Here is a 24,746-nt window from a genome sequence, read left to right as displayed (position 1 = left end):
TGAAACTTGTCATCAGTGACAAATGACAGTTTTTGTGTTATAAGCTACGGAAATCCTTGCTTCTGATTGGTTATCAGCAGATTTGTTACTGATTTTAGTCAATTGTCATTGAAAAAAGGTTTTGTGAAACGGGTCACAGATGCTACAGCCTCCTACATGTGACATGGCAATCAACCCATCTCTATCTAAGCAATACAATGCAAACCTTTTCGCTTATACAGTCAAACCTGCTGTAGTGACCGCCTGTATAGAAATATCACCTGTCTATAAAGACCTTTTTTTGTTTCCCTTGAAAATGGTTTCTCATTGAAACATGTTCTAAATTAACCTGTACATGAGACCACCTGCCTATCAAGACCACTTCTAGACAGGTTTTACTGCACATGAATGGCAAGTGGGGTGAAAAAATAGCTGCATTCAACAAATCCCTTTAAGTAATTAGTAATATATGTCTTCTGAGGTACAGAAATATGAACTTGCAGATCACAATTGTGTCATTGGATTTTCCCTTTTTTTTTTAAAGGCATGTTACTTTGTTATAAGTGAATGAGACCTAAAAGTCCACGACTCTGAGTGTGACATTTTTTGCCAATAAATAATATAAGTATAATGTTTCTAAACAGTCTCACAATCTAGAACCTGATACATGAGAACCGTTTGGACTACAAAATGCCAGTTTGTTGGACAATTGACACTATTCCTAATAATGAGTAGTTCACTGTCTTTCTCCTCTCTCCATCAATAGTAATCTACTTAAAGCTGCAAAAGAAAGTGGCTAGGAGTTGAGGGTCTGTGTTTCTCTATTGTATATTTTACATGTAAATGCAATTATTATCTTGAGTACGTATGTTCTGTTTATGTCCTTTTTATGTCACTTAAAATTGTGAAGTGAGTTCAAGATATGTTTATTAACAAGAAATAAATACATGTTTGTAAATACAAAAAAAATCCAGAATATACCTAAGTTATATTTCAAATGTGTTTATAGATATCAGACTGTTAGCCTTCATTAAAATTTCAGTTTGTTGCGGCACCACCTTGTATGCAGAGATGCCAACTTTTGGAAAACATAAATAGGGAGGATTTGTAACGGACACCAAATAATGTGCGCGTAGCGCACATCTCGAGCGCGTAGCGCCCGACCCATGCGGCCGGGGTCCAGGGCCCGCCTTAGGGCCCTGGAAGCTCTGGGGTTCTAGATGCTCTCTGGTGCAATCTGAGCCTTATTTTGCAGCATTTTACATGTGTATTTAGTTCAATAATTCCCACTTTTTTTTAAAATAACATACAAATTGTACAAAATGCATGATGAATTCCTTTCATATATATGATACAGTGTTCGGTCTTATACTTCTGATACCATTTCTTGGTCTTCTTTAGCTGATTTTCCGCCATTTGGATTCTGTGTCAATATCCACGCATTGGTTACGGCGATCCATATGCTGAAACAATCTTTCGCTACTCTTAATTTGTCTTTTAATATAGTGGATTTACTACATGCTAAAGTTAACAGACGATATTTCTCATTCAATTCACAGATATATATACTGATAAGCGCCAAAAAAAAAAAAAAAAAAAAAAAAAAAAAAAAAAAAAAAAAAAAAAAAAAAAAAAAAAAAAAAAAAAATCATTTTTTTAATTTTTTATAATAAATCGGGAGGATAAGGATGGTGATCGTAAGGTCGGGAGTTGGGGTGAATTATCGGGAGCCTCCCGATGAAATCGGGAGGGTTGGCATCTCTGTGTATGTAGATTAGCATGACGATCATCATATTCTCTTGTAAGAAATTTTTTGTGTCAAGAATGCTTTTTATGTCAAGAATATTTTGCTAAACCAAATCAGGAATAACTCAGGGCCTCACATGCTTGTATACATGTATAATTCAGGTCATGCGGATGAATTAGAAAATTATAGGGAGTCTTCTGATGTGAGACATAATAGCTCATATTCTGCTAAAATTTAAATTGGACCTAGGGTTTAAATTTGTGTATTATTCAAGAAATTTAGAACGCCCTCTAAGTTTTCCTATTTTCAAACATAACTTAGACCAAGCATCTCGTTTAGATGACTTAGTGAAATTCTAACCTTTGTATTCACGGTGTAGGAATTTTGCATATTCTGGGTTCCCTCCGAGTTGGTTCTTCCAAAATCAGCATTGGTATTGTGCTTGTAGTTGTATATGATGGAAATAGTTTTCTGTGTCATTTCATGTGTGTCCGCATCATCTTGCGTGAAAAGGAATTCGATATTCAGATTGAAAAGGCATATATATGTTTGAAAACACAATTTAGTTGTGTATTATTCTTGAATCTTTTTATATGACATTGTATGTAAGCATCACTCAGAATGCAATTCTATACAGAACCATAGATGTTTGATTGATCTAATGCATTTGTATTCAGGGAATACAAGTAGCTTATACTATGACTTCTCGTCATTTCAATTAATGAGAAATTATTTAGCTGCCTATTTTAATTCGGCATTGTGCTTGCATAATGAAACTGTTTTCTGTCATTTTAATAAGCTGTCAGCACCACTGTGACACAGAATTTGATTTTCAGATTAAGGTTGGTCATGTATAACAACAAAATAAGCTATGTATTTGTGTTGCTCACCAATTGATGCTAAATAGCAATTTTATTTTTACTAACAGATTTTTGTTGCATCCTGACTAGGCGGTCCCTTTCATGTTATCAATAATAAGTTGCGATACCTGTAACTATTTTAAGCTACTGAAATCATTGCATAGTTGCATACCATATTTGTTTTCGAAATTTGACACTTGTTATTGATAACAAGTTGATAACAAGTATCATGAAATAGGCGCCAATTTTGTGTGTGTTGATGTAGACGTTGATCTTTACAGTATCTCATTTAAAAAAAAAAAGTAATGTGTTTTTTATGATATAAAAATTATGGAAGCAGATGTGAAAATATTGTAAATATATTTAATTTTCATGGATGGCATTGTAGAGTTCTGGTAAATTCATTTATATAAAATTTTCATGAAAACATTTCCTTCTGTGTGTTTTACTTATACATCTTTCTTATAAGTTATTGAATAGAGCGTGGGATCTGGGAATGAATAAATGGCACAAGAGGGTAAGGAAGACTGGTGAAGAAAGAAAGCCGTAAATGAGGAGAATGCTCGAGAAAAGAAGAAGTGGTGTTAAAGTCGGTAACCTCTCGTAAGAGGGAAAATGCTGATGTTCATAAATGATGGTGATTATTACCCCCTCTCCCCTTTCTCTCAACTCATTACACCCTCCCTCCTCCATCTCTCAACTCATTATTACACCCCTCCCTTCCTTCTTCCTTTATATGAAAAATCCTTACAGCCCTCCCCCATCCCATTTTTGTTGTCTGCGAATTCACTAAACCTTGCTTCGTGCTTTGTACTTTACCGTAATACCTGTTATTCTTTTATTGTCGATTGATTGATTGATTTGATTTATTCATTTCTGTTTGATTTTCTTTTTCTTTTGCATTTTTACAAATATATAATATATATATATATTATTGCCTTTGTACAAGCCAGTAAAGAAAGCAAACAAAAAAAACAATATCTCTAGTACATATATATAAGGATAACTTTATTGAAATAACATACACGGAACATTTGTGCAACACATTTAAATAAGTAACTGGAAATTGTTTTCATTGAAGAAGAACAAAAATCTAATGAAAAAAGGAAAAATGCCTGTTTGCTGAACTTAAAAAGTGACCCCTACATTAGCAATAGAAATACAAGTTTGAAAAGGGCAAACTAAACATGATTCATCGGATCTTTAATACACAACTAGTGCCTCCTTTAAAAAAAAAAAAAGATACCAGGAAAATAACCCAATATTTAACAAATATACACATATCGCAATGGCTTTTAAAATAAAAATCCCGAAAAGCACAATCTAATAAAATAATGCTATGAGATTGTACAAAAGAGAATGGTTTTCATTATATACTTTTGAACGAAGCACGGGAGACTTGCTCTGTACAGATAGAAAAATATATAGACAATAATTTTTAACAATACATTACAAAGATATTTTAGATAATCAAAATGGTAATACTATATTTCAAAACAGATGTACGTATATTTAAGAAGCATATCATCAGACTGTTGGGGTATTTGCTTAGAATCACAATCAAATTCTTTGCTACTTATGAACTGTGTATGTGTGAAACGGAAGGCAAATTAATTTGACACTTTAACTTGCCACATAATCAGCACACACAATGCAGAAGAATAAGTGAACAAGACATCACGTTACATGCAAAGTAAGAAGACTCGCCGTCTAAAAAACATTAAAATCCGTCTATTTTCATTTGGATGATTTTAGATATCAGAATCCAATGCGGTCCGATGTATTTAACAAATATAAAAACAGTAAAATTCTCATTTCTAGTAGGTTACGATTGTATCGACGCTCATTCATTTCATGCTCCTCGTTATCTCACTGGCAAATTAAGGAAACTTTTTTCATTTGCAATACAACCTTCAATATGTTGTCTTCTCAGCTGAAGTAGGAAGACTATAAAACATTATAATTCAATTCTCAAAATCTGAAATTTCACATCCATTCCAAAGAGTTAAAAAGAGTAGCAATATCGGCCACAAATTAAATACACCGACACCACCTATCGTGTCAAGATATACAAAATGCTTCAAATATTGTAGAAGCCCATTTGAATCTTGTCTACTGCATAGCAGCAGATATGTTTCCCTCTTTTTCTAAGAAGATGGTCAGAGATACAAATGCCCTTCCTCGACACAAGTGGATGCAGTATGAAAAAGTGTGTTCTGTTGAAAGGAATTAATCCCCTTTCTCAAGATATGTTCCATCCCCTAGCAAAGGGCCTTCAGAATGATGATCATGGCAGTTTGGTCAAGTTGGGCTCATAACACCCCCCCCCCCCCCCACCCCCAGGCTCAAAAACTTATCTTTTCTTGAAACGGGTATAATATCAATGTGACATTTACCATCCTTATCCCAAATATAATAAGCCTCCACTTTTGTGTTGCGAAATTTGTCTACAATGGTTTGGGGAAGGAGAAATGCATCCACGGTTTACAAACTGTCATGAGCTTAGTGGAACGACACAAACAGAAAGCTCTAATGATGATTTAAGATTCCCAATCATCCAGCACGGTTGTCCTAATGATAGCCTCGGTAACACGGTAAGGATCGCAATTAGACGATGGTCTTCGGTCCTCCATGTAGCCCATTCCGTCGATGCCGCACTGGCGGGGTATCCTAATGCTGGCGCCGCGGTTGGCCACGCCGGATGAGAAGTCATCGATACTGGAGGTTTCATGCCTGCCGGTCAACCTGCGGGCGTTGTCCTCTCCGTTCTTGGGGTCGTAGGCGCGGATGTGCTCCTTGTGTCGCTTGGCTAGCTTCTCAATGGCCTCCTTCATATGTCTGCAGAGAGGAAAATAGAAATAAAATATAAATAAAACTTGCACCAGGGATACTGAACAATATTTTGTCTGACTTGTTGATCTAAAGACTTTTATCTCAAGTTTTACTTCTTGAGCACCAGCATTTAACTGTCTAATATAATTGGCATTGTGACCTTAGGAAATGCAGAGAAAGTCTTTGATCTTCCAGTGTTCCTTCTCTGGTTATTCATGGCTAGCTGTTGTCTGCCTGTAGTGTTTAGCCCAGTTAAAATAGGGTTAAACAGAAATATACAGATTCTAAAACATGTTTCAGGTCCACCATTTCTTCTAAATGAGGAATGAAAGTTTGAAATTAAGATCATTACCAAATAAAATCTATATTTCATCACTATTCTTTGTATGGAACCAAAACATCCATGCTAATCAGATTATTCTTAGATGCATCATTTTTTTTAGTTCTGCGGCTTCAGTAAATCTTATCAACTAGATTCTAAAAATATTTAACAAAAAATGAATTCTTACTTGATGCCGCCTGGCTCACGCATGGCAATGGTGCTGAAGTTACAGTGAGCACCAGCTCCGTTCCAATTTCCCTCCATGGGTTTAGGGTCAAGGGTCGCGATGACACCAAAGTCCTCACAGACTCGATGGAGGATGAATCGGGACATCCATAGATGATCACCCATCACGATACCTAAACAAGGTCCAACCTGGAGGGGAGGAGGAATTAAAAACAATTATTTAAAAAAATTTTTTTTTTCTGATCGACGAGACATGCAGTAATGCTTAGTACTACATAAATTGATGCATGTCGACGTCTTCTTTCACACATGTTAAGTAAATGAGCAGTTCTCCAAATTTTTTAATGGCATTTTGTGCAGATGATTGTTAGGCTTTTGACCTAAAATATTTTAGCTAGTCAATTTTCTGTTTGTTCTTCTTGTTTTTTTTAAATTTCTTTTAAATTTAAATTTTTTAAAAATATTCCTCTAATCAATTGATTTTTATCGAATGTGCAAAAATCAATCTTCATGAAATTTGCAAACTATGAAAAGTAAGCTGAAGATAATATTTTTTTAAAGAGATTCTCAAATGTACCTGGTATTCCCACTGTGCTGGCATAACTTCAGCGTTTGAGCCTGCGATCATGACTCCAGCATACAGGCATGCACGATAGTGAGATTCTACGATGTCACGACCATAAACGTTGTTAGCCCCCACACCACAGTAGTATGGACCTGTCAAAATGAAAACAGCAAAGGGAAATTCATAAAGTCACTGTGTCACTCACCGCTGGAAGCAGAGTGAGAATCGTACAACTGAAAGCTTTTGAATGACTCCCCCATTTTCAAAGCAAGACACTTTTGTGAATTTCAATATTACAATATTGCTCTCAACAATCGGAGGAATATTGAAACTTGATTTTGATAGGTCTAGTGAGAAAATATTATCTAAGCAGTTTGAAAAATATCTTACAGAATTTATAACAAATAAACCAACCAAAATTTTGACACTTTGTTGACCATGAAAAAGGGGCAAGGCTAACAATATTTTATACAACTAAAGGACGAGGGTGTGTACTGATTACCGAAAATCCCAATCCCATGAACCACACCACTTCCCCTTTTTGTAAGGACAAAACACAATAGGCCTGTCTCCATCAGCTCAAGTTTGCCAAATAACTCGCTATATTCAGACTCGGGATATTGCTCAAAATTGCATCTTCACCAGACCGGTGCACTCATCAGAAACTAGCTCAGACGGGCGGGCGCAAATTAGCCCGCTCTTTCCCAAATAACAGGATATTTTGGAAACAAGACCAAGATTTCTCTGGATATTTTCTTGACCAAATATCCCGCTGACGAAGACGCGATCGGGATAATTGAAATGGCAGGTTATTTGGCAAACTCGAGCTGATGAGGACAGGCCTAGTGGGTACCCCTTGACTCTTTAAGCAGATAACAATACAATTCACCCAAGCATATAAAGTTTGTGTGTTTGACTATTGGCCTCTACCCATGAAGTATAAAGCAAATATTTCTGCTATTTTGTGTGACATCAATTGATTATTTTTCAATTGGATTATCAGGCACCATCAGGAAGTGAATTTCACACAAGGATGTTTTTGTGAAAATATATTTTTTTTACTGTCAATAAGCTCATATTTTGTTAAAAATTGCCTTGCTTTTACAGAATTGAAATCCAATCCTCATATCTCTTCACATATACAGTCAAACCTGTCTATAGCGACTGCCAAGGGAACCACAAAAAGTGGTCTTTGTAGACAGGTTCCTTCAGTACATGTTTCAAAAGAAACCATATTCAAGGGAAACAAATGTGGTCTTTGTAGACAGGTGGTCACTACAGCAGGTTTGACTTTATTTTTCAGTGCTCCTCTTACCTTGTGGTCCTGGGAAGCCGCCCTTGGGCCAGCCAAAGGGCCATTTGTCACTGCCTAGGAGGGTATATTCCTGTTCTATTCCAAACCAGGGTAGCGTGTCTTTAGCTCTGTCCATGACGTCGTTACATGTCTTCCTGTAGTTAGTTTCTGCAAAAGGGAAAGAAAAGGACTAGCATGTTAGCACTTCACCTCATTTTTGCTATTTGTTTGGGATTTAGTTTATTTGGCGTTTAGTTTAGTTGGCGATCAAAATTTAATTTCACATCTTTTTTCATCATGTTTTTCTAAATTTTGGGGATTTTAATGGCTCAATATTCAGCTTCCTGGCACACAGCTAAGTACATGTAGAATCAGTAATTAAATTGATAACATATTAAAAAGAACAAATTATTTTAAACAATAAACCTTGAAACTGATAACTTTTCAACATTGAACAGGGATCGGGCATTTCATACTTTGTTCTAAATTTTTCATGAGAACATTGGCAAATTTCAAAATGTTTTTCTTGTAAATAATAAAAATATGACCAGAATTTGATTAGGAAAAGAAAAAAAAAAGGGGGGGGGGGGGGGGAGAAGAGGCGAATCAGAGCTCAAATTGGATTATATTTCATTAAATGAAAATGACAGTATAAATTATCAATCAATCAATCAGAAGAGTCATTCTCACCAGCGGGTCTCCAGTCGTACTTGTAGACGTCACATATTAGGAGCTTGTTATCTCCTCGTCTGAATGGATCCCTGAAGAGAGCGGCAGGTTTGAGGAACATATCGCTGTTGGACCCTTCCGACTGGTCTGTACTCGATCCATCAAAGTTCCATATAGGGCAGTCTAAAGAGGGAAAAGCAAGAAAAAAGAAGCATAGAATAGTTTTTTATTGCTATTATTGTTATTATAATTGTTGTATTTTCTTTGTATCCTCAAATATATGGTTTATGTTGCTTGTATTTATGTCACTCGCCAGTGGAGGACGAATTTCTTTGGACAATAAATTATCTTGAATTGAATCTGAATGTAGTTAATAAAATGAGGGATTGCTAGAGCAAATGAAGCCATAAACCAGGCTGTAAAGGAGAAGGTTTCATAAATTGTACATGACCACCATTTCCACGAAAAATAAATTGTATTAATGGCAAAACTTCAGTGTCACTGTAACATAAATTGTAATTCAATTATTTTGCAGCAGCATGATATTTTTTTAATAAACTTAAACAAATCATGAATTTTGTAAGCTAGAGGTTTGTATTGCATATTATTCTGTTGAGTAAGCACTACTATACTAGTATTTATATGTACAGTAATATATCAACAATACATTCCCTTTTCATAAACTGTTCGTGGCATCAAGATTTCTCATGGCACAACAAAATCATCAATACCGCTTTGAAATAAAATAGGTTAACTTGTGCATTATTTTATGAGAAGGTGTGGGAATTATTTATATATGAAAATATTTGTCATAAGTAATGATGTATTACCACCATCCCTCAACAAATCAGTAATTGTCAACTCTTCAAGTATGTGCATGATTGCAAGCAAACAGACAAGCACATCCAGATGGTGCTTTGCAATCACCATTTCTTTGGTTTACATGTTATTCAGAGCCAAAATACACAAATGGCAGATTCAATATTTCCATCTGGCACTAAATAAACAAACTAGGGTAGAGCAAGGAATACCAATATTGAATCCAGGTGACACCCTGTTCGGTTGCTATGGTTACAAATAATGAACGATTTATCTGCATGACTGAATTTGCGTCAAACTCGGTTGCAACGTGTGAATAAACATTGTGTAAAGGAATCAGTCCCCTTAGTGTACTGTAAAGACATGTTTTTACCAAGGGCAGTGTTTGATTGTTAAGTTACCTTGATCTCCTTACTACAGCCTTACAATTCAACATATAAAGAGTAATCTATTCTAACCTTCTATTAACAAGAACACTTCAAGTGTAAACATGTGGGGTTTAATAATCACAATCTGTATTTGAAGGGGCTACAGTAAGTCAATTATTATTACGAAATTTCATTCCATTTTATTCATGACAGAAATCTAAAACAGTAGCTCATTTTTAAAAACTTCCGGGTGCCTTTTAATGAGTTGGCGGGACAAACTGCCCTAGACATAACTGTAAATTTTGTCTTCTCCTTTTTGTGTGGGTTTTGCTGAAAACAATTGCCCTAACGTTTAATTTTTGAAAAATTACAAAGATTTTGAAGTTTAAAGTGCAGTTACATGTACCACAATCAAAGAATACCCTTTACATAAAAAACTAAAGACAATGGATTTTCTAAGTCCTTCCTTATCTCAAAGGTTATCACATTTAGAACCATTAATCAAACAAGACAATCGAGCTGTCAATAGCAAACTATCGGCCGTTTATAAAACTCTTATATACGTCAATTATCCTCATTAGCAAAAGATGAACCCTGTATCCTCAATGGTAATCAAACATTGACAGGGACAAGGAGAGTTGCAAACACGAACTGTAATGACACAAGTTAAACACATGACATGCAGCTTAAAAATATCAGGGTAAATGCCCAAAGGAAAAAAAAAGCTCCAATAAAAAGCAATACATTAAATACTGGAATATCCGTCACCAGCAATTAAGTGTTTCACTTCCTTGTTAGTTTTTCCGATAGATTGACGATATTTTAAAATAATATTTGATTGAACTACCTTTTGTTTGACAAGTGTTGTTTGGTCATGTAATATTCATGAAGCCTGCATACTTGTAATATTTTCCATCAAAAAAGAAAAAAAATTGGATGAACACACCCCCCCCCCAAAAAAAAAAATTAAAATTAATTATAATTCATGTTTGGGTACATCAGACTGTCACTCTGTATATTAAAAGCGTGTATAAAATCAGCCTCCATTTTTATCCATGAAATCTCTTTCTGCATTTGGCAATTAAGCAGCAACAGAGAAGCAAACTTTCTAAAGGTGAATATTTTGATGGTTTCCTAGGGCCGTGTATCTTGTTTTTCAGTGCAACCTTAAACAGATATATTACCAGGTTATGTTTTTTCTGATACCAAGGCCTTTACTTGACATCGCTAATTAGTGTTTGCTCGACACATGATTTTAAGTAGGTTATCGCAATCAAGGACTCCACTCATCTCCATATCTTGTTTCCGAGACAAAGGGTACTTCAAAACTGATCAACATTTGTGCTTTTATCATGTGAATAAAAGGTCAACAAAATGTTATGCAAACTTTTTAGACAACTATATCTTTACTCCGAGTCTATCTAGTTGAGCAAATGTAATAAGTAAATAAAGAATTCTTTTAAAAATCTGAAGCCTTCTCTTAACTGTTTTCATGTTAAACTTTATCAAAACTTTAAGATATAGTTGAGTACTGGTCATGCGATTGCATTGTAAAGGAAACGGTGTGGAATCGATCAAAGAAGGTTGATCATCTAGCATATATACATGTAAGTACATCTGCAAGGTTCTGAAATCATAAAAATGATAAGAATTGTGGCCCAGTCTTGGTAAAGTTACAAGCACTATACACAGAAAGATGTATATGGGACTACACAAATGGTGTGTGGGTTACCTACCTTGATTTCCTCATCTTTCTATGATCATTACTCAGCCAGTATACATTTTCTACCAAAATTGTTTGGCAAATGACATTTATTTGTAATCTTGAACATTCAGTGTAAGTTTTGTTCGATTCTGTGGGAATTCATTTTCTTTTTTTTACCAGAACTCAACTTTATCTTTAAAAAGTGTTCCAATCAAACTGCCTTATAGAGTTGGCATTGATCTGGAACTATTGCAAAATCATAGTGAAATCAATTGTGACCGTTTTCAAGTTGCAATCGGTTTGAATGTTTACTCTTTACAACATTGGGGCTTTGTAAACTTACCTTCAGGTTTTTCAGGTACCGTATCCATCGTTTTCGTTTTGGCTCTTAGGTTCTCTCCCGAGCCATCAACCCAGATGTACATGACCTGACAATGGCCATCCGTGTCAAGGGTCATATATCTGTCTGACACGGTCTTATCCGTACGTGCCGAATATTCAGCCATTTTGAATTATTTCCTGTTGATTCAATAAAAACAGAAAATTATTTAATGGAATGTATTTCAAAAGTCAGGGACACACTTCATGATCAACACATCAAAAATGATATTAACTCCTTTCATGAAGGAACATTTTCTAACAACATGCATGTACATGAAAGCAATGGAATTTTCACCAGTTGTTAAGGAAATATTTTATTATATAGATCTACCGACATTAAAAATATGAATAAAACAGGCAAACATTGTTTGATTCATATCGATAGGCAAATATCTATGATTCTATGGGCAGAAAAAAGATAAGTCTTGTGAGCTCTCTTAATACTGGTTCAATTCTGTTTTATTTCTACCTTATAACATGGTCCGGCATGAAGAGAAAGGCAATGCATGATTCAGAGGGAAATCCCCTGGACCCTACCGCACAACACCATCTCGATTGTGACTCACACGCAGGATGGTACACCACAGGCCTAGTCTATTATGACTTGCAAATTTTACTGGAAGAATTGAAATTCCCCAGTATACCCCCACCCAAAGGCTGAGCACCATCAATACCTATTCAATCAATCTTCATTCACATCAGTCATTCAATTGTGAGTTTTTTAAGTCAGGAAATTGATGATCAATAAATAGCTACTGTACTTATCGATGTAGATTGTAGGTTTTCAAAATCTATTTTTGGGTCGTGCAGTTTCTGTAAAACTGTAAAACTTGGAAGTAAAAACATCATGTAACTTTCTTTGTTTTTGTTAGTCTGTCTGAGACAGGTAGTAAAAACTTGGAACAGTTTAAAATAATTTATTTAGATTTGTTTATTTTTAATGCAAATCTTGCTGATCTCTACATTCATTGGGGTCAAGACTACAGACTCATATTTCATATACACCTTCAACATCCACAATAAATTTAAAGTCAAATTAGTAATGACTTATTATTCCCTTCTTCTCATGAGACATGAATCTACCACAGTCTGCACAATTAAAGGCTTAATTGCAGAATAGGAAGTGCATGCGCCACATTCACAAATCAAGCACAAAGTCAATGAGCCACATTTATTATATTGGGCATGCACCACTCATCAACATGTGAAACGCTCGATCTGAACCTGAAGGTCGCTTCATCCGGATCCCCTACACCAGGCCTTCTCAACTAGTTTATTAGAAGTGCCAAAACCAAAATGTATTGAGGTTGAAGTGCCAACCTGCTTGTTTGGTGACTGTGTTGCGAGGGAGCGTAGCGACCGAGCCGATACTGGGTGGGGTTCATGGGGCGAAGCCCCCGGAAGCTAGTGGATTTTAGGGCTTATTTAAGGCCCAGATGTGGCATTTTTAACACCTTTTTGTTCCATAAAACATCAATCATATTTTCATATTGATTTGAAATAATTAGTACAATTCCGGGCTAAAATCTACACTGGAAGCTAATTTATATGTAGTTATTTTGGTGCAATAAACACAGAAAATGTCAAAATCAAGTGAAAATCAAACAAACAAAATGACTTAGACCCTAGACTTACATTTTGGGCTCAACTTCGACTACGACTTTTTGATTTTGCTGAGTTTTTTTAATTTTAAAATGTATTTTTAAATTTTTTTTTTCTTTAATTTTCAATATTTAATTTGTATTTATTTTGTATTAATGTTTGGAACAGCCCCGCGCCACTCCGACTGACCGCAAGCGCCACAAGTGGCGCGCGCGCCGCCAGTTGAGAAGGCCTGCCCTACACCCTCAGGCCTCACCTCACTCAACATCTCTAGTACTAGACTACTACTACTACTCTAGCTCTCCCACCACACACAACAATAGACCAATAGACACAAAACACACACATGTACTGCGCGCCACGTCCGACATGAGCGCGAGGACTGCCCCCATAAACATGACTGTACAGGATTGCATCACCTCTTACTATCATGCACGATGCCGGTTTCGAAGCTCTAGCGAGACAGAAATGCCTCGGGGCCCGGAGATCGGGCGAGACAAACACGGCGCGCGCGGTACAAAAATTGGATGAAGGCTGGCATGGATCGCACGATATGACCCGATATGCCTGAATAAATACACCTAAAGATGAAAAGTTCAACAAAATGCGGCAACGAGCAGATCAATTCCTATACCCACTGCAACATGTATTTGAAAAATGTCGGAAAATTATCAAGAATTTAGCTTTATCCGTTTCCGATCAATTTTATGTTAATGCAAAGCACGCAGGCATGCCATGCACGCATGTATGAAAATACCCGCGCTCACTTGCAATTCAATTCTTACTAGTTTGATGCATGTCAACAAAGGTGTTGGGGGATTCCAGCTGAAAAATGATCTATGAAATTTAGTAAATTTGTTCACATTAAACATTGCAACAAACTAAAGTTAAGCCCAATATTGGCAGTTCTGTTGCAGATTCGCAATGATAACTCGTGAAACATGAAATTCATTCAAAGTGAGGCAGGCGCGCGCTTTTTCTTGTATTACTAGTGTAGCCTAGGTCTAGATCCTGTACGGTACATCCGCAACCTTAGCGGCTTGAATTCTCACGGAGCTTACGCTAAATTGACATTAAAATATGAAAAATTCAAGAAATAAAACATGTTTCAAAGAACGGCAAGCCGATTCATGAAATGTAACTCACCTGAAGTGTATTAAATAAATACAAATCGGGACAACATACAGTAGTGGTGCTTCACAGTTGAGCAAATCAACGATAAATGCTGCTGGTTTGCGAGAAATGTTCGATAAAACTTGAAGGAAGCCGCCCACGTAAGTGACGTCACAAGCGCGGTGACGAATACCCGTCCTTTCATTGGGCATGGTACTGACAATGTACTGTGTACAGACGCTCATTGGTTCATAGGAAAGCATGATGTCAATGACATGAAACAATCACGCGTGTTATGTATGCACGCCCTTCAGAGCACGTGGGTATGTCCTCTCCGATTGTTTGGAAACAAAACGAATAGTCTGCAAAGCCAAACCGAATTAGTTAGAAAAAATATTCACAACCATTGGATTAAATTGTGGCAATCGCATTCGTTTCGCATGAAACGAAGAAAAGTGAATGTTATGCATCAAATAGTGTGAACTTCGGGATAGGCTGTCAACAGTAGGAGAAGTGATAGTTAGTATAACTTATAAGCATGGACCTATATGTGTCAGTCAAGTCAAGGTTGTGTATCTGGACAGCAATTTGAAGAAGTTTAAGCAGTATAATTTCCCAAATCTTCCCAAACTTATATTGGACAATATTAAGATAAATATTCATGGCAATTAGTGCTGTTGTAACATTATTTTTTGGTAGATCTGGAGGCTATGACTATGAGAAGTCTGGACACCCCCCCCCCCCCCCCCCCCCCCACCCGGCCATCACTAGTGTCGCCCAAGGAAATGGGCCGTCCTTTTTAGACATTTCTACTCGAAGGTCTTCATATTTTCTTTATTTTCCACTTGATTCACTATAAAGTGTGCCCTTGTACTCTCCGAATCGTCATTATTATTTATTATTATAAGCGTGTTTGCAAATGTAGTTGAATCCCTTTGAGACCATTGTGTTATTTCCTTGTTTTGTTGACATTTCAAAGAATAACACCGCCGCCCCCCCCCCCCCACCTCTCTCTTTCTCTCTCTCTCTTTCTGACCTTTGTATCACTCTTTTTCCCATCTCACTCCTCCCTCTCATTTACTTCATCTCCCTATATTCTTTTGATCTGTCTTTTAATTCTCTCCATTTTCTCTCACCACCTTCGCCTTCCTTATCATTTTCTCCTTCAACCCTCTCTAAAAGTTCAAGTTCAAATCTATCTATTTTGCTCCCCATGTACCCTCCCTTCTCTCTCTCTCTCTCTCTCTCCCTCTCTCTCTCTCTCTCTCACACACACTCCCCTCTCTCCCCCTCGCTCTCTCTCCGTCTCTGTCCCTTTCCCTTTTACACCATTCCTCCGTAGTCCAATCCCTTATTTAAAAGGAGAGAAAGAAGTAGATAGAATAAGAAAATGACTTCTAGTAACCTTTTTTTTTATTCTGTAAAAAAAATATTATTTTTCTTCAAAGCATTTCAATATTCTCAAAGAATACATCAAAAATGTGCACCATATAGTAACAGACAGTTTCCTGTAAACATAAACATGTACTTCCTCTTCCATATCCATTCATTAATATATTAGTTGCTAATTGTCCTACGAATGGAATAGCACAATCCATAACCAACTGGAATTGAACAGCCTTTTAAAAAAAATCTGTATTCTGTAGCTCTTACAACGTGAAATTAAAATATTCATGACCACAAAGTTACACAATCATTGATTTAAAGGGCACTCCAACCTTCATGATTTAATTTGTATGAAAGCGGGAAAATAAGATAAACAGAATGGCAAAGTGTGTAACAAATTGTACAATAGCAATGAAAGAGTGCCCTTCTTGCTCCAAAGAGAATACACAAGAGTGAATACTATGGGAATTGGTCATGTGTTAATATCCTCATCCGCATACAAATTTAGATTCTTGCCTTTAAGACTAGGAGTTCCTTCAAAGAGGATATTTGTAATGTTTACAAGTTACATTAGACACAACAGTGAAAAGAATAAACTTTCCCAGAAAAAAAGCTTGCGTCATGCCAATGTCACAAGTTAGTTGGAGTGGGCTGAGGGACAATATAGTACTGGTATACAAAGAATGAATGGTTATGAGTTCAATAGTGCGTATATTTTCATGAGTTGAAAGATTAACATTCTATTCAACGAGGCGTCAGCCGAGTTGACTAGAATTAACGTTAATCTTTCAACGAATGAAAATATCTGCACTATTGAACGAATGAAAAACATTCATTATTTGTTTTATACAACATCAAAGAAGATCTAATAGAACGTTAATCAACAAATTATGCTTTACTCCTTATATTAAAGTTGGAGTCAAGCCTTCTCGATTACATACATTCTGATTGCCTTCGCGTCAGATACACACAGGGATACGCCAATGGCAGAGAGGTACGCAGTATGCATATAACAACTGGAAAAATGCACTCTGCATACAACCAAAAATGCACGCCCATGCAATATAACATCTATTGAATATCATGTGACCAAAAATCCTCCAATCAAATGACAAGGATCCACGTGTTGTATAATATTAACTATTCCATCAGGTATAACTGGACTCTCTCAATGTACAGGGATGGAAATTGCTAAATGCAAGAAGGCCACAAGACCTCTTTATAGTCGATGGCAGCAACCACTTTCTTGCAGGCAGCCTACAAAGTACACTTCTTTTGGGGGACATTGCAGGTATCACATTATTTTGAGTGGTGATTAAATTTTTTTTTAGAGGACTTTTAAAAATTGTTTTTGGAATAGATTCCACTAAAATTTGGTAAACTGCACAAAAACTGTCAAGGGTGTGGCTCTATTCGTTTCAGGTGTGGTTATATTTCATCCATGAATCACACTGCACACTTCTCATCTCATCATCTTGGCTTCTTTCCAAAAAATCTACTGCCATCTGGTGATAGTAGTAGTCTCTAGTCACAGACCCTTTGTCCATAACATTGCAAGGTCTGAGTGTTTGTATACAGTAGACTACACTTTACTACACTTTTTAAAGAGAAGGTTGAGTTCTGGGAAGAGGTGAAAAATAATTTGTGAGCGTTATCATTCTTATTATGCAAGTGTTCCCTGAAAAGCATGGCTCTTCAAATGACTTTATATACTAAATATGTCATGTAACATCGTAAAAAACCAGGGTAGGATTTTTACGCCACGTGTTTGTGTAGTCCCATATACATCTTTCTGTGTACAGCGTTTGTAACTTTACCAAGACTTGGCCAAATTTCTTATCATTTTGATGATTCCATAACCTTGCAATACACACAAATTCTTATATGCTAGATGATCAACCTTTTCTGGTCGATTCCACACCGTTTCTTTCACAATGCAATCGCATGACCAGGGGGGTGTTTCACAAAGATCCTAAGTTGAACTTATCTCTAAGTTGGACTTAACAATTATGGAAAGCCATTAGCATCTTTAAAAATGTTTTGTAAAAGTTATTTTTAAATGCATAAAATTTTGACTAAAATCATTCATTTTTCTATTATCATGGGAGATTTCATGTTCTTGATGTGGAATTTATGAAAAGTCTAAAATACATGAAATTTTGCTTTTGAATATATTTCAAAATAAGGCTACGAATGGCTCTCCATAATATTTAAGTCCAACTTAGAGTTAAGTTCGACTTCGAATCTTTGTGAAACACCCCCCAGAACTCAACTTCATCTTTAACCGATGGTGTACTTGGTACATGGTGTAACTTTTCTCAGCTGACTTAAGCCTAAACTTGCTCAAATGCAACAAGAAATGAAACAGCTGAAGTGACACAAATTGGGTCTGTGCTTGAAGTCTATACTAACAACTAATAACAAAAAAAAATTCTTCTCATAAATCTCTTTTATATATTGGTATGCTAGACTATATGAAGCATGCAGCTTCTATTCAACAATATCATGCTCTGTGAATAAGCTACTGGTATGCATTTCTAAGTAATTATGAAACTATTGTTGATTAAATTCCTCAAATGGTTTCTGTGTGTATTTTATGTCTGTGAAATGCCAGTAAGATTTGTAATCACCAGATCATTATAATCTGAGCAGGCTCATACAGTGAAGCTGAATTCACTGTGAAGAATAAATAACTGCACACATTACTTCCTACAATGCTTTCAAAAACAAGCCCACATTCACCTTTTGGTACCACTGAACTTCTCTTATATTTTATAGTAATCAAAAAGAGTTTATGTTACTGTTAATAAAGAATGTACATATTTCTGAATCAATGCCTGCATTGATTTAAATATCATACACACACATATCAAACACAAGCCCCATAATTAGGACGAGTTCTGTACCACTTGACTCTTTTCTTAATATATTCTATTGATATATAGACAAAAGTTAAATATTTTGAAAAAATGGAAGAATGTAATTTCCAAATCAATGCCTGTTTCACTGTAAATAATTAATTTATCAAAGACAAGTCCAAAATTCCACAGAACTATTTTAAATTTCAAGAGAACTAAATTATAAAGAAAATATCATGTCAACATTTTATGAGAGTTTTGTAACATCAAACAGGTTGATGTCTCTGATACCCCATTCACAGTGGCCTCAAACACCGCGACAGCAGCAGGACTGTCCCGCTGCTGTCGCGGTGTTGTCTTCAGTGTGAAGGCTCGGACCCGTTATAAACTATCGCGGGATAACACCGCCTCGCGATAACGCCGCGACAAACTATCGCTAGGTTCGCCTAGCTACAGCAGCGGGACAGTCCCGCTGCTGTCGCGGTGTTTACTCAGTGTGAAGGCTCTCCGCTATAACACCGCGACAAACACGTGTGATTTGTTTACTTACCTATCACTGACCTCTTCGAAAACCCCGCGCTGAAGTATTTCCTGTCATATCGGGGTCACTCGCGGGTCATGAGCCATGCATACACGTGTTTGTTACGGAGGTAATAAAAATCACCCGCTGCAGCGTGAATGGGTACATGATATTTATCCCGCTGCTGCAGCGGGATAACTTTTCTACTGTGAATGCATTTGTAGCGGTGTTATGGCGGTGTCGCCGCTCCGCTACAACGCCGCTACAAATTTCAAAACCACTGTGAATGGGGTATTAGATGCATTTATTCACACAATGCGAACAACCTGTCAAACAGGCCCAGATGCTCAATTCACAGAGGGGATTTTAAACAACACCATAGCATATTAAACCATGGGTTTATGTTCTGTGAGCCTCTATTGTGAACTGGATTGCCCACATCCTGCATCCCTTGGACATAAAGACATATACCCATGCTAATTGTATGGGGGGTTAATCCATGGGCTTACACCATGGACCTCTTACAATTAAAGCCTCCTTTGTGAACTTAGGACTAACAAGATGATGGTAACTCATGTAAATGAACTACAAATCAAGAGAAATTAGCTTTGAACCTGCCTGGAGTGTTTCATCTGTAGTAAATGTTACATTTAACTCCATAAAATGTCATTTCAAAACTCTTTGCTGACCAAAAAAAATTGCACAGAGCGGTCCAATGGGGGCGTACCTGTGACAGGTTTGAATTTTGATACAGCTTTGAAAATCAGATTAATAATCTCTACAAAATTATTTATTTACGAGATACCGGTATATAGCCATTATATTTCGTTGAAAATAAATCAAAATATGATAGCTCAGTTTGCATCAAAGTGCATCTAAGAACCCCACAGCTACACGGAGGCTGCAAGGGACTTCACGATCATCAGTTCATGCTCCTCCCAAGTTGTCATTTGAAATGTTTGAAGTTTCATTTGTGCACCCCCCTGCTAAGAAATAGTGTTTACCCAGGGTTTGAGGGAAGCCTCGTCAGCTTCAATGCTACTCCTCCTGAGGGCCCTGCAATTATCATTACCCCAGCAATTGACAGGTTCCCATTAACACCTGGGTGGAGAGTGGCACATGTGGATCAAAGTCTCGTCAAAGGACCTCAGTACTGTGCTGAGATTCAAACCTCTCACCCTTGGATTGAGAGACAAGCGATTGAACCACTAATCCTTGACACTTCCATGTATTCTCATTGACCAGTTTTTCATACCTTTCAGGTTAAAGGCTGTCTGTACTAGTTTGGCTAGGAGGGATTAGACCACCCAGGAAGGTCATTGCCAGGTGGCTATCTCATCAACTCAGCTCTCAATTGACATAAGAAAAAGAGGATCATGGGGGACCAATGGTCACCGATTGGGCAATGTTTTCTATATAGAGGGAGCTACAAGTAGTCCAGTGGGGCTTTAAATAACTGGCCAGAGGATCTGGAAGGGAGGTATTTGGAAGATGGAGTACTGCTGGTCCAAGTCTCTGAAGAGGAGGGCGCTCTTGTTTCTCTCAGCCGTGTAGCCTAGTTCATTGTAGATGTGAGCCTGCAGATGGAAATAAAAATCAGATTGAGAGATGAAAGAATGTGGGATTTTATATCATCTTCCACGATATCAATATCTGGCAATGCAATTACCGTACAAGTAATAGACAATATCAGTAAGAGGCGTATTTACCAATGCATCTCTCATATACTTTTACCATTGTTCCATGCTTTAACACAGAGTTACTGGCTCTGTACAGATGATATATCACAGTTACAAGCACAAGAATAATCATGCATTACGGTATAAGAGGTGATGAGACAAAAGGGTAGAAAGAGAGACAGAGCATTCTCAAATAGATAGTCAATGAAAAGGAGACAAGAAATTGAAGGAAAAAGGGTAGGAAGAGCGGAAAACTGAGTGTGGGAGGAAAATAGAATGAGGGGAGAAGAACAAAAATAGAAAAAGAAACTGTTATTAAAGTTACATAACACTCATACAGCACAGGGGTTTGATTTAGAACTAATGAATTTTGGTTTTTATAACAGCCTACAAAACTACTTCTTGAAATAATAACAAAATAAAAATAGAAAATGTAATCATCATATATACTAATATTGAAATTACAAGATGGTTTGAAAGGGAATTACTAATATTTACCAATGCATGAAACGTGGAAACAAACTCATATCATTTGTTGGATAAGTTGACAACAGCCTTGCTGACAGTATTGCATGGTGACATTGTAATCAAAATAATAAAATTAAATACTAGAAGTATTGTTTTTGATGGATTTAATAAACAATGATAACATTTTTTTTAGAGAGATTATTTCTAACCAAGTGAAGGGTTGGCTCAACATTTCAAACATTACCATGAATGTGTGAATTGCTAGTTTTAATCATGGCAATGATGGCAATAAGAACTCCAGTTTGCATGACATTTTAACCTAAAATCAATGACATCAAATGTTACATAATCCCAAAGAGATCCAGCAATCAAATGCATTGTTCCACCCTTCACTTCATGATAGATCTCATGCCAACAGATTATTGACCATGCAAAATCAATTTAAGTCCTTGATAAAAGGGATTTTATCTCAATAATCCAACATATTAAAAGACTAATCCTATATAGAATGTTCTTAGAACAGTTTTTCCAAACTATATAGATTTAAAAAAGCAATAGGCCATAGCTGTCATACACATGACTGATTTCTGTCAATGGCTGCAGTGCTGTGCTTTTGTATCTTTGGGTGTGTTTATGCTTAACTTTTTCTGGCCAGAATCAGGCATCTGTTACGCGTTTAGTTTAAAACACGGTTGCGTCCATGCTCACGTTTGTAGAATCACCGAAAAACGGCGATCACGATTGCCGATCGTAAACTCACAAAAAGATGCGTTTACAATTTGTAAACGCGTTTGAATGGGGTCAACGCACTGACCTCTATTGGGTCTACGTAGCGTTCACAGTGCAGATTGCGAATCCAGCTGCAAGGCCAATTAAGGCCACACAGGGAGAATTGCCTGGAGGAGCCAGAGAAGTGAGCATAAACACTACACCGTGGAACTGCGATTACGATGAGCGTTTACGATGTGCGTTTCAGATCGCTCATTCTACCTTCAAAATCAAGCATAAACGCAGCCTTTATCACTCACACCCAAAGAAGTCATCTAAGAATAGATGTAGTATTCTAGGAAAAGAAGAATTGATTTTTATCTCACTCTTAATAGTAGATCTGGAATCTACTTAAAACACCAACAATAATAGTTGATTCAAAGGCTCTTAAAAGGATTAACACAATCTGCCACAAGGGCAAAGTCTAGCCATAAGGTGTATCTTCATCATCTCGAGATTGCCAAATAGCCTGCTATTTCTGATTTGGGAAATAATCCTGAAGTTACAAATCGCGTCCCGAAATTACGATTCGACCTCCAAATTGAAACTCGACCTTGAGAAATTAGCTTCAGATATTTTGCTCTGCGTTAGCGCATATTGCGAATCTTCGGTCTGGTGAAGACGCACAGGACAAATAGCTGGATATTTTGCCAAATAGTGGGATATTTTGCAAACTATCCCAAGATATCTTGGGATGACAATCTCGACCAAATATCCTGCTAATTGCTACTTCGGTCTGATGAAGACGCAAATTAGCAGGATAGTTTGCGAATCAGGATAGTTCAAATACCAGTAGCTGGATAGTAAAGACAGGCCTATAGTGTAAGTCGCCAGTAGGGGGTTAACTACTTAATTGGATGGTGATGTGGTCGGTGGGAAGGGTGTCTGGTGTGATGGACATTCTAATAGAATAAGGTCTATGACTTGAATTATGAGGACCCTTCTTTCCCATACATTTGGGTTAGAAATTTGAATCCTTTACTTAGTGCTGTCATAATAAGACATCAAAATAAATCACCATTATATTTTCTTTTAAAAATAACTGTGTTGAATGTCAGGTAACACATATTTATCACTGAGTTCATTCAAGTTTTCAAGGCCAAACACTATCTTTATTTCTGTTGGAGAATAATCTGGCTTCTTAAAGTGATCGCATAACATACAACTGCTGTGACCAATGCCTGCACTCATAATTCCATGGACCCTAATATCCTAACTCATAATCCTCACCTTTAACGTTTAACCTAAAACCAAATTGCTACCCTTATCCTTATGAATCTCACAATTAAACAACAAATAACATAGAAAATCTGAAGCAGAGATGGCTTCAGACCATATTAGGCTTGTCCACACTTGTAGTCATTGGTTTTTTTTTAAAGTACTTGCTCACAATTGCTGTTAATCTCAATAAAATACTTTCTTCAGGGCAAACATCAAAAGTACAAAGCTTCATTCGTACCTGTGGCTCCACTGTTAGTCAAGTGTGAAACAAGAACGTTCTACTCCAATTGCCTTTCCTCAATCATGACCCCAGATGATCATGACCCAGACGGAAGACTGTAATATACAAGACAAGGCCTTCGATCCTGTGACCCGTAATAACACAGTGAGGAGATGACTCACTTTACATACCTTTTTAAAAACATCATTAAAAAAGTGCACTATTGTTTCTCTCAGCTTTGTTTTCAAAAGTTAATCCACTGACCTACTTCAAATTGTCAACTGAAAGCTATAAGGACTCTAATGCATCAAAGGTTTAATGCCCTTCTGGCTCTCAACAGATGGCACAGTTCCATAGTAAGATTACCGTACAAAAGAAAGTGACCAAATTGGAGTGCACTTTCATCTTTACCAATTGTTATTGTCCACACACTAATCCTTGGTGCTCTGGCACTCAATTGATGACAAACTACCATTGTAAGATTAACATTACAAAAAACAAAGAATCCAAACACATGCAAGCAAAAGAGTCATGTATCGTCCTCACAGAGTTTAAAGGTACTATGTCCCATTTGCAGGCCAAAAAAATGAAAAAGTTAAATTCCAACTGCATTTGAAAGATAATACTAATTTAGAACTTCCCTAAAAAAGGTGGGGCTTGAAAATGTCTTCAAGTGGGAAAATAACGACTATTAGTTGTCAAATCGACTTTAGGGCTATAGAGCCCAAAAGTAATAGTCTTGATTTTCACACACTTGTACCGAATGGTCATACGTTTTAAGCTGCGCAAAGATTCAATCAGTTTAATCTTGACCATCACAAGAGGTGGGTTATTGATGTAGACAAATGCTCAGTCATGTACCCTTTACAACTCTTTTCATGTATGTTATTACCAAAGAAGAAAAAAAAGCCAGTCAGTCACTTAATAGTGTCCGACAGTGAAGTCTAGCAAGTAAACGGGTTTCCTTGCATAATTTGAATATAAGGACACTGCTAATGTTTAAATTTCACAGATAGGACATACATGACATATTGATAATTCCTGCAAAGTTCTACAGAATTTGAGGTTGACTGCAAAAGGGACATAGTACCTTTAAACACCTCAGCGTTATTACCCTTCTGGACTGAAACTTGAAGGTCTGTACACATGGGCCCCTCTTTTACATTTCCTTTTTTTCTTGGGAG

The 24,746-nt window shown here is 36.8% G+C and overlaps 2 protein-coding genes across 2 annotated transcripts in view; both read right to left on the bottom strand.

Annotated features, from left to right (window-relative positions):
- Nucleotides 1-3,568: 3,568 nt before the first annotated feature.
- On the bottom strand, nt 3,569-14,571 carry LOC574926 (glutamine synthetase). The gene is made up of 7 exons (XM_030997606.1): nt 14,476-14,571; nt 11,690-11,865; nt 8,476-8,637; nt 7,807-7,953; nt 6,504-6,643; nt 5,928-6,115; nt 3,569-5,424 (listed from the first exon to the last, which is right to left on the bottom strand). Exons 2-7 carry the CDS (start codon nt 11,850-11,852, stop codon nt 5,127-5,129), a joined length of 1,098 nt encoding a protein of 365 aa, XP_030853466.1. The 5' UTR covers nt 11,853-11,865; nt 14,476-14,571; the 3' UTR covers nt 3,569-5,126.
- Nucleotides 14,572-19,761: 5,190 nt separating this feature from the next.
- Nucleotides 19,762-24,746, bottom strand: part of LOC587637 (anaphase-promoting complex subunit 5) — a 43,486-nt gene continuing 38,501 nt past the window's right edge. The window contains exon 17 of the mRNA XM_030997605.1: nt 19,762-20,783. Within this exon, the coding sequence (XP_030853465.1) occupies nt 20,655-20,783 (129 nt within the window). The 3' untranslated portion in view covers nt 19,762-20,654. The remainder of the gene's footprint in view (nt 20,784-24,746) is intronic.

Source organism: Strongylocentrotus purpuratus, unplaced genomic scaffold (genome assembly GCF_000002235.5).
Source record: "Strongylocentrotus purpuratus isolate Spur 01 unplaced genomic scaffold, Spur_5.0 spur5_scaffold_4, whole genome shotgun sequence".
Classification (NCBI taxonomy): Eukaryota; Metazoa; Echinodermata; class Echinoidea; order Camarodonta; family Strongylocentrotidae; genus Strongylocentrotus; species Strongylocentrotus purpuratus.
The sequence above is the reverse complement of the archived record's forward strand: the minus strand, read 5'-3'. Positions and strand labels throughout refer to the sequence as shown.

Coding starts and splice junctions, on each gene's coding strand:
- LOC574926 (XM_030997606.1), bottom strand. CDS start 11,852: ATGGCTGAATATTCGGCACGTACGGATAAGACCGTGTCAGACAGATAT. Junction 7,954..8,475: donor GTACGACTGGAGACCCGCTG/GTGAGAATGACT, acceptor TCCCTTTTGCAG/AAACTAACTACAGGAAGACA. Junction 5,425..5,927: donor CGTGAGCCAGGCGGCATCAA/GTAAGAATTCAT, acceptor TCCTCTCTGCAG/ACATATGAAGGAGGCCATTG.